The sequence below is a fragment of the Ursus maritimus genome, assembly GCF_017311325.1.
Source record: "Ursus maritimus isolate PB19 chromosome X unlocalized genomic scaffold, ASM1731132v1 scaffold_X1, whole genome shotgun sequence".
Taxonomy (NCBI): Eukaryota; Metazoa; Chordata; class Mammalia; order Carnivora; family Ursidae; genus Ursus; species Ursus maritimus.
In genome coordinates, this window is record NW_024423319.1 from 107,564,111 (window position 1) to 107,574,778 (window position 10,668).

At 34.8% G+C, this 10,668-nt stretch overlaps 1 protein-coding gene across 4 annotated transcripts in view; it reads right to left on the reverse strand.

Moving 5' to 3' along the window:
- Nucleotides 1-10,668, reverse strand: part of CNKSR2 (connector enhancer of kinase suppressor of Ras 2) — a 292,411-nt gene that overhangs the window by 137,328 nt on the left and 144,415 nt on the right. For all 4 annotated transcript variants that reach the window (XM_040633558.1, XM_040633552.1, XM_040633548.1 and 1 more), the window contains exon 6: nucleotides 4,278-4,397. In XM_040633558.1, coding sequence (XP_040489492.1) covers nucleotides 4,278-4,397 — 120 coding nt within the window. The remainder of the gene's footprint in view (nucleotides 1-4,277; nucleotides 4,398-10,668) is intronic.

The following is a 10,668-nucleotide window of genomic DNA, read 5'->3' on the forward strand; positions in this document are numbered from 1 at the left end:
GTGGTATAAACTATCATTACTTCTTTTTATTTTTTTAATTTTAGAAAAATATTTTATTTATTTATTTGAGAGACAGTGAGAGTATGAGGGGGAGAGTGTCAGAGGGAGAAGCAGACTCCCTGCCAAGCGGGGAGCCTGATGCAGGGCTGGATCCTGGGACTCCAGAATCATGATCTGAGCCAAAGGCAGCCACCCAGGGGCATGTCATTGCTTTTGTTTTAGAGATAAAGAAACTGAGGCACAGAGTAGCTGGAAAGTCTGCCCAAGGTGATGAGGCCAGGTTTCAAGCAAAGGCAGTCTAACTCCAGACCACACTCTCAATCACTAGGCTCCTGATTTATCGATTTATTAACAGGAGAGTTGTGCACCTTCACTTTTCTTATTATAACATAATATTAGGCAACTGCAGGTATTGAAGTCGACTATTCATTGCTTAACATCTATTCTGAAAGACTAAGACCTCTTTAGCACACATGTACTATATGCAATGTGGTTATAAGAGTAACTGGGTTTCATATTTTACAAACTTATTGACCCATCTCCTCTGAAAATGGCAGGCAGAAGTTGATTATGTTTCTCTCTACATTTCTTTCAACACTGCATATTACCGATTATGAATTCAGGTGTTTGACAAAAGTTCTAAATAGTTTCATTAATGATTAGGTCATAGAGAAAGTCTAATATTCTAAGATAAATGTTTAGAAAAGGCAATATAGTCATGGAGATAAAAACTCATGGACATAATCTAGTTGTGCCTCTGGAAACAAAATTTGTGTACAATTATTACACACACCAGGAACCTCAAAAGTGGCAATTGTAAGCTAAAGTAGATATCTGTTATTTAAAGGAAGAAGATCTCATCATTATTTATATATAATTAAATGTTATATGATTTATACTAAAGTTAATCTTTTCAGATGGATAAAAATAGTTTTAAAATGCTTAAATAAAGGAGGATTTAACTATGTATACAGAGTTCAATTCTTGCAATCTCATAGAAGCAATTTTAAAACTGCCACAAAGAATGAAGATATTGTTTTATGCAATACTTTCATTTCTAACCTTAATAAACCATTTGTTGTAAATGCTTTTAATAACTAAAACTGAGTTCATTCCTTTTATCTCCCTCTGGTAGTATTAATGAGAAAAATGGCCAAAAAAGTCAGGTGCCCAAAGAAAGTAAAAGAAGCAAGTTGCTTGGATGATGTTTCAAATTAATCATCTTTCAAATAATGAAGAGTCCATAGAACTACAGCTGATCGCTTGTTCACCTCTGAGAAAGGGTCAAACAGCAGGAGGACATGTAATTCAAATGGCTCTTTTTCTGGAACTGAGACAAATCTGGTCTTCCATCTCATCAAAAACTTTATTCTTCCTTCTTTCTTCTTTTTTTAAAAAAAACCTAATTAATTAATTCTGGAGCTGACTTGAACAGCTCCCTCTCTTCTGCTTAGCTTGCCAAAACGACATTTGCTTCAATCGGTCTCCAAATGTCAGTTAACCAATGGGAGCCAAAGCAACCTCACAGTCAAGTCAAAAGAATAAGGCATATTTGAGGATAATCCAAGCGTCTAACAGCAAAAGAGCTCTTTGAGGCCAAGAAGCTTCCCCAAGGATGTCCCCCCAAGCCCCATTCTCTCTATTCAACTCATTTCTTGGTTCTGATCTAGTTTCGATATGTTCCAATAGCTCTCATTCTCCCTCCTTTAATTTTCTGTTAATCACTGTTGTTTAAAAGCATTTTAGAAGCTAGTTCCATGTTTTAATCATAACAAGTACATTTCCCATCATTTGTTATAATGCTTAGAACTCTCAAAACTAAGAAATCCTAGGGGATTTGACTAATTAGGTAGAAAGCTGATGAACAATCTATCCAGTTTATCAGTGGAAGAACCAAGCAATTACCTTTTGCTTATGAAGAATGTTGTTTTGAAACTGGCAGAAGACCTTCTGCAGATGTTTTAAACTAATTAAACTTCCTTAAAGCTTGGTATTCTCCCACGTCTATTTCTTTCTTTCATTTACCATTTAGACATTTCCTATGGCTAAGCATATGCTAAATGTTACCAAAACCCTCAAATCTATTTATTTCAAATGTGACTGACTAAACTTGCTTAATGGTATCTGATTTTTAAAATGATTCCTTAAATAAATCATATAAAATTTCTATTTAGTCATCTCTTTAACATGAATCACAAGAAATAGTTTTTATTTCACTTTTTATTAATATTCAACGCTTTGGGTTCTTCTTTTCCTCCCTTGGAAATATTTTCCCAATGAAATGCTGCCAAATGTCCTTTAAAAATGATTTCTCTAGGTGGTTCCAGTTTTAAAGTTACCCTCCTAAACCTCTCACACTTCCCTTTGGCAATTCCAACTTTAAATGTGCGATAATGGAACAAGCTTTGTTAAGATGTACTTAATGGAGATTTACCTGGACTTAAACCCTGCCTCTATGGTATATTACCTATGTGACACAGGGCAAATTGCTGAAGATCTGTGATTCCATTTTCTCATTTGCAAAATAAGAATGTATCTACTCTAAAGAGTTGTGAGAAAATACTTGGCAAATGGTAAGCACTCAGGTATTTTCTTTTCTCTTCCAGCTCTTTCTCAGACTAATTGAATCTGGTTGTCAGCATTTCAAGTTCATGGCTGTTTCAAAGACCAGACCCAGAGTTACCTCTTTCAAATTTTAAAAATAAAAGACATGTTCAAAGCTATACCTTGCATTAAAAACAAATCAAGATTTCATAATGTTCATTAATTAGCACTGTACTGATTCACTTCATATGATTACTATTTCCCATGATTTCAGTAGAAATTAGTGGGGGAAAAAAATCAAGGCTCTTTTCTCCAAATACTGTCCTTAGCACCACAGACTCATAGAGCTAGAGGAAGCTTTAAGGTTGATATAGTCCACCTTCCCTTCCTGCCCCCAACATTCTACACATGAAAATAGCAAGGCCAAGGAGGTTACATTTACTCCTCCAACTCCTCAAGATCACACTCACAGCTATATTTTATGTAAGGGATTTGGATACAGGTGTCCGGACTCCTAGTCTAATATAATATATATTAATTCCTAATTTTGCACTCCACAAATCATGCTGAGAGAGCTTCCTTTCCTTTATAATTACTGAAAAGGGAATTATAGAAAGGAAAATCTTCAATATTATAGGTTGAAAGATGTTTTAAATGAAACTGGACTGTGTAAAGATAACCAAAAGGAATAGTAAGAATTTAAAATCATAAATATTACTTCAAAGAAGTTTATAAATGCTAAAAATAAGCTCTTAAAGTTAAAATTAGATATGCACTTATAGGCTATGATGATGACATACTTGCTGGTTATATCTGACATAATGATTTCCATCTTCCCAGGAAAACACTGATAAAAGCCACAAAAGCATGAGAAACTACAGTTACCAAAAAGTAATTTGCCAACTATCAGCAGAAAAGTCACTCTATTGAATAGATGGCCTCACACTGAAAATTCACTGTTATGAATTGAAGATGATTATCTTTATTATTACATAAAAAATACATCTCCTAGATGTCAGCCTAGTTTTGGCGAAATCCACCTGTTTACTCACCCTTGTAAGAAAGAACAGATATGAGTTATAAACACTATCGGGTTTGTCTAGCTTACACAACCTAAGGGAAAAGAGCCCTATTAAAACCACAATAAACCAAAGCAAAAGAAAGAAAACACCTACTTGCATGGGCAGGTAATATGGGTTCTTAGTATAAAACTCTTAAACTTCCTTTAAACCTAAGGAACTTTTAGTAGGGGGTGAAAGAATGTAATGAAAGCTAATTTAATACCAGAGTAAACAAGATAATTTAGAAATCCCCATTTTAAATTCTCTTTCATTTTCATTTTTCTTCATAAAACTTCTTTTTTTTTTAAAGATTTTATTTATTTATTCGACAGAGATAGAGACAGCCAGCGAGAGAGGGAACACAAGCAGGGGGAGTGGGAGAGGAAGAAGTAGGCTCATAGCGGAGGAGCCTGATGTGGGGCTCGATCCCAGAACGCCGGGATCACGCCCTGAGCCGAAGGCAGACGCTTAACCGCTGTGCCACCCAGGCGCCCCCTTCACAAAACTTCTTAATGTGACAAACTCCCACTACTTTAATTTATCTCTAGAAAAAAATACAAAATATTCAAAGTTTGTTAGAATTTATGGATTCCCCTATTTGGAGGCCGCTTTGCCCACATCATCAGCTGTTTGCTGTCGGATGGTGGCTTTAACAAACATGGTGGCTCTTACCAGCCCTTCACTTGGTTTGATATTTGCCAGCTGAATCACTTCCAGGTGTGCAGATTGTGAAACCAGAGGATCTGATGACAGGGAGATGATGTGGTCACAGACTCCAGAAAGAGTTTTACACTGAAAGAAAAAACATTATGGTAAACACATGTTGTATGTAACATATGAATCACTTTTTGTTTTAACTTTCTTATAAGGAAAGATAAAAGAAATAGAAGTAGTTGATATTTTAGTCTATAAAATCTGCATAAGAAAGGTATTCAGGTGAAAAAATACATACACACACACAACACACCTATATTCTGAATTACGGATATAGGAACTAAACACCAAAGTATTCAAGAAAGTTATGGTTTTGTTTTGTTTCTATTATTTGATTCATCAGACTTAAAATCAAATGATTATTTCTAAACAAGCTTAATAATCTGAGAAATTCTGGATAACAGCCATTGGATTGAACTGAACTCAATAATTTCCAAAACACCGATGATCATGATCAGAAAAGTTTTAAAAAAATCCAGTTAATGACCAGGAAGATGAATCTTCCAAACATGCTCAGTGAACTCCTCCTACTTATTTGTCTAGACTTTACTGCTCAAGGTTACTTTCATATAAAGTTTCCTACCTCCTCCAAGCAAAGTTTGCCACTTCCTCAATACTGGTTTCTCAGCATTCTATGAAGTCTGAAATTGTCTAATTTCATTCTGAAGCCCTCTGGAGGCAGGAACCATGTCCTACTCATCTCCGACTTCTCTTTGTCCCCTCCCCCTAACTACCACCCATAGCAGGTAGAGAGATCCTACAACATATAAGATCCTCAATAAATACGAGCTGAATAAACTGAAGAGCAAATGAATTTTAACACTTAGTAGAGTGGCTGGACTGAGGACAGAAAGCCAGTACTTTAGGTTAGGATAAATCCATTCATGCTGCTTATAGAATAGACTTAAAATGCTACATCCATAATGATATGGTTAAGAGTTAGACATGGTAGAATCATGAAGAAAGTGGGACATAAGCGAATGAGGCTTGGAGTATACTCCCCTTGAATATGCTGGTCCTTAGATGCTTCAGACTCTCGCTGCACTTACTGGAACTTGGCGTCCATCATTTGATTTACTTTTTATTATTGTTATTGTTATTTAACCTTTATTGTGGGAAGAGCCATTATTTTGCAGCAATCAAGGTGTCATCTTCTCCGACATGTTACATTTTTTCTGTGACCTATTTTAAGGGAGACAGTTCTCTCTGCCTGGTCAAGATAATAAGGACTCTCTTTTTGTTTGCTATATTCTGTACGTGGCCCCTCAGTCTGTGCTGGGTTCAGCTTCCTCACACCAAATAAACTGCCAAACTAAATTTCCCTCATAATCACACTCCTTTTTTGCATCTGCTTCTCAAGGCTCCACTTTTACTGCAGCCATCAGCCTCCAGAGCCAGACATTAGCCGGCAAGATACCAATACCCATGGAAAGAACGTGGGCTTGATATGAAGACAGATGTGGGCAATCACCACACTGTCAGTTACTTGCTGTGTAACTTTCAGCAAGTTATTTTATATCCTTGAGACTCAATTTCCTCTTGTAGAAAATGGGGTAATAAGAATTGTTTTACATGGTTTATATGACAAATCAGGTTAATGTATAGAAAAAGAGCCTTTATCCAAAGAACATACTAAATAAATGCTTATTTTCCCCCTGTTGCTTTCTCTACCCTCAAAGGGCTTAATCCTTACTCATGGGATGAATTATCTCCTTATTCTTCATTATATGGCTTTGTTGACCATGTTACAATGACCAGTAACCACACTGCACGGCCATGATGGGAGACTTCACATCTCTTTACTCTCTCTGATGTTCAAATCTCAATGCTCGGGTTTAATGAAAGTATTTACCCTGAAGAGCTGCTAAGCACAGTGCCAAGAAGGAGACCACCTCCCAGAATTTGGGAAACCTACAGGGCCCCATGTGGGCACGTGCCCTGTGTGGTTGCACAGGGGCCTGCACTTAGTACTGCGCTCTGCTCTTGTGGTCTTGGAATTTTCCATTGTTCTTGAACAAGGAAGGGACCTGATGTTTTTATTTTGCACTAGGTTTCACATATTATGTAGCACATCCTGGGACCCCAGTTGTGTATGTGTATGTGTATGTGTATGTGTATGTGTATGTGTGTGTTTTAAATCCTCTTGAAAATATTCATTAGCAGCTATGGGGAAAAGGACAGAATGGCAGCACTTAACATACAACTGGCTGCATTTCAAATTGCTGCTGTTTGAAAGGAAAGAGAATACTTTTGGGCAGATTTAAATCTTTCAGCTATTCCTTTCCTCTCATGTGTGGGTACATTTTCATGCTTATTTTCTCTTTATCTCAAGGGGGAAGATAATATACTTAATTCTTAAAGAGTTTCTAAATAGGACACTTGGATTGCATGATAATCNNTCTAAAGGATATATATATTAATACATATATAATATATAATACATAATATGTTATTAATATATATTAATCTAAATCAGTATGCCAAAAGAAATCTAACAATCTAAAGGATTGTTTATATATGTTATATATATATACGTATATATATATATGTCAATCTAAATCAGTACGCAAAAAAGAAATCTTCATAGTTTCTACAAATTGAAATATTTCAAAATATTCCAAAGCATAAATAAATAGGAAAGTAATGGACGGATATCAATGGCTCAATATGTGTACATTACAACATTCAGGGCCTCATAGAACACACTGGTAATGAGCAAGAGTAACTCTCGTATTCAGGCACTGGAAGCACTTAGAAGTGGGGTAGAAAGAGGAAAGGCAGAAATACTAGACTGGAGATGTGTTTACAAAAAAGAAAATACCAATTAAATCCACCGTATTAAGTTGCAAATCATTTTCTCAGATTCCTCTTCTTGAGTAATTTTGTTTGCCAAATACTTGCTATGTGCAAGGTCTGCTGGAATACAAAAGATGAGTAAAACATTGACTTTACCAGAAAAGCCATCAGGATTTAACAGATTAAAGATCTTGAAAAAAATAATAGGAAGACTTAGAAAAGAAACCCCACTAGAACCTTGCTGCCTGTTTTAGAGATAATGTACTAGAACCTTTATATTGTAGTATTTGGCACTTGACTAAGTAAGCCAATTAGAAGGGGTATAAAATGGCCTGGCTTTATATGCTAATTCTGTACTCATTACTGCATCATACATCAAGCCACTGCAAGAAATCACATTAAGAATACTAGGCAAAGTTCCAGGGAAGTTATTTAACACATTCTTGTAAAAAAGTAAATTTGTTCATTCAGTAAAATTGTGTGATATTATGTTGTTATCATTTTTTTAAAGATTGTATTTATTCACTGGACAGAGAGCAAGAAGGAGAGCACAAGTAGGCAGAGCAGGAGGCAGAGGGAGAGTAGCAGGCTCCCTGCTGAGCAGAGAGCTGAATGCTGGGCTCCATCCCAGGACCCTGGGATCATGACCTGAGCTGAAGGCAGAGGTTTAAGCAACAGAGCCACCCAGGCGCCCCTGCTGTTATCATTTTAAAGCATAGTATTATCTACTGCTACTTAATAGTATATTCTAGAAAAAGAAAATTATCAGATGATAAGAAAAAATGCATCCTTTATTATTATAAGTGAACATCAATATTACAGAGCACCTACCACATGTCTAGCACTATGGTAAATAGCTGACCTTTGAACAGCATGGGTTTGAACTGACTGGGTCCACTTACATGCAGAATTTTTAGAGTTTAGTACTGTAAACGTATTTTCTCTTCCTTAGGATTTCTTTAATAACATTTTCTTTTCTCTAGGTTACTTTATTATAAGAACACACTATAAATACATATAACATACAAAATATGTGTTAATCAACTATCTCATAGGTAAGGCTTCTAGTCAACAGTAGGCTATTTAATAGTTAAAGGTTTTGTGGAGTCAAAAGTTATACACAGGTTTTCAGCTACATAGCATTTCAGTGCATTGTTCAAGGGTCAATCATGCTTCATATTCATTATATCATTTATCCTTATAACAACTTTCTGAAGTAGATATTATTATAGCCAGCATAATAGAGGAGAAAGCAAGGCAAAATAAACAGATCAAGGTCATTGCCTTGGCAGAAGGACTTGAATTCTTAATCATTATGCTTACCATCTCTTATTTCAATCCTTAAGTTTCAACATGTTTTTGATCAATTTCATTTTGTATTGCTTAAAACCTAGGTCTCTATTAAATGGATATTACATAGCACATTTAAACTACATAGTATAATGAAATATAAGGCAATCCTGCAAGCCTTCTTGCAATTTAGAATGCTGTTTAGATAAGAAGTAGTAGATTTGAGACTGTGAAAAGCACAGCTCTCTGGGAAAACAAAGTCATTTTAGTAGCAAAAGAACAACTCTATTCTAGCTAGAAGATGACTTGGTAATCACTTGTATTAAGGGTATTCTTCTGCTATTTTTGCAATATTCATACCAAAGAATTCTAAATTCTATTTAATTCTAAAAACAGAAAGAAAAATTTGAACCTGAAATTAAAGCCTAGTAAATAACATGTCTTTAATAAAGCTAAAGGGAATATAAGATGACAGTGAGTATTATAACTGACCCTGTGAATTCTGTTGTAAGCTACCCAAGATGGTGACAAAAAAATAGTGACTAAATAGCAGTTGACAAACAAGGCTAGCTATGACTCAAGGACCTTTTAAAACAAAAGAGGGTCATGGGCTAGAATTAGTGGTACTGTGACTTTTTTTCCTTCCAGTTGTTCATATTAATTTCAATTATGCATTAATATAACAGAACATATTCTTGGAATGAAATGGAAAGTTTTCACATTCTGTTCTACATACATAATATATTATATATACATATTTGCATATATGTGTATGGCTGGTTCACCCAAAACTAAAAGTTCTAAAGGGAAAAAAGATCCAAGCACAGCATGTTTAGTATAAAATTAATGGTTTTAAAACAGTTGTAAAAGCAACATTTTAGGGGGTGCCTGGGTGGCTCAGTCAGTTAAGCGTCTGCCTTCAGCTCAGGCTGTGTGGTCACAGGGTCCTGGGATCGAGCCCCACATCAGCCTCGCTACTCAGCAGGGGAGTCTGCTTCTCCCTCTCCCTCTGCCCCTGCTCATGTACTTTCTCACTCTCTCTCTTGCTCACTCTCTCTTTCAAATAAATAAATAAAATCTTAAAAAAAGCAACATTTTATTCACTGTGGAGATTCAAGAAACAGCAACCTTATATTAATATATTAACTAACAATAACAGCATTATTTCATTATCACTGACTTTATCAAGTACTTATTAATACCTGAAGTTTCAGTTATTGTATTTCAAAAGGGAAACACAGTAAGTACTCTAAGTACAAACAATATTGAAAAGCTAAGTGATAGGAAAGAAGTCTTTCCTATGTTCATTAGCATCGGCGCATACTAAGACATGATTAAGCTACTCAAAGTATTTTAATTTACATTTTTCTAAATAAGTGAAGTACTGGGTCAGTTATTCTGAGTGTACTGGAGGAAATGAATGGAACTATCTTTAGATTAAAAAATTAGAAATTCATTTGACATAAGAAAGAACTTCAGGCTCATAAGCTTAACAAAAGATTTTACAAAAAAAAAAGACTACAAAAGGACATTTCTCCTTTTAAGTATATACATATATAAAAGGGACAAGAATACAAAATCAAGATAAAATGGGGGAAACACCAAATGGATGCATATATATTTTAAGAAGGCAACAATGATGTGAAAGCTACAATTTAAGAACAGTTTAAATGATTCAGGTTTTATTATCAATAAAATAGAATATAGTAACAAAAGTTTTATTTTGATAGTGTATACTTATTAAAAGTTATTAATATAAATATTTCAATTAAAATAGTCTAGAAGACTATAATAGTCATAGTCCTCTAGATTATAGAGGACTATAATGTCCTCCAAAATTGTTTGTTTTGTATATTAGTATAATTCAGTATTATAAATCATGCGATTCTATGACAATTTAGGATGACATTTGCGTTGTATTTTGTGAACAAGAGAGGTTTTGTTTTTCTAAAACAGTACACACTTATTCTAATATTAGTGAGAACTCTAAATATTTCTCATTCAGAAATACAGTATTCTAAGTACCTTAATACTTGACATATCTCTGTTGAACTAACAATTTTGTACTTCTAATTATGATGGTTCCCTAATAAGATGCAAGGAGTAAACAATCAGAGGTACCTTTGAAAGAGTAAAATCCACAAACAGAATTTAAATTGGTATTCAAAACTACTATTCTACATAAATATTCCCCAACACAGGAAGACTTTCTTGCTTATATGAGTAAAGAGAATTGAAGGAGAGACAATTTTTTAAACTTAAA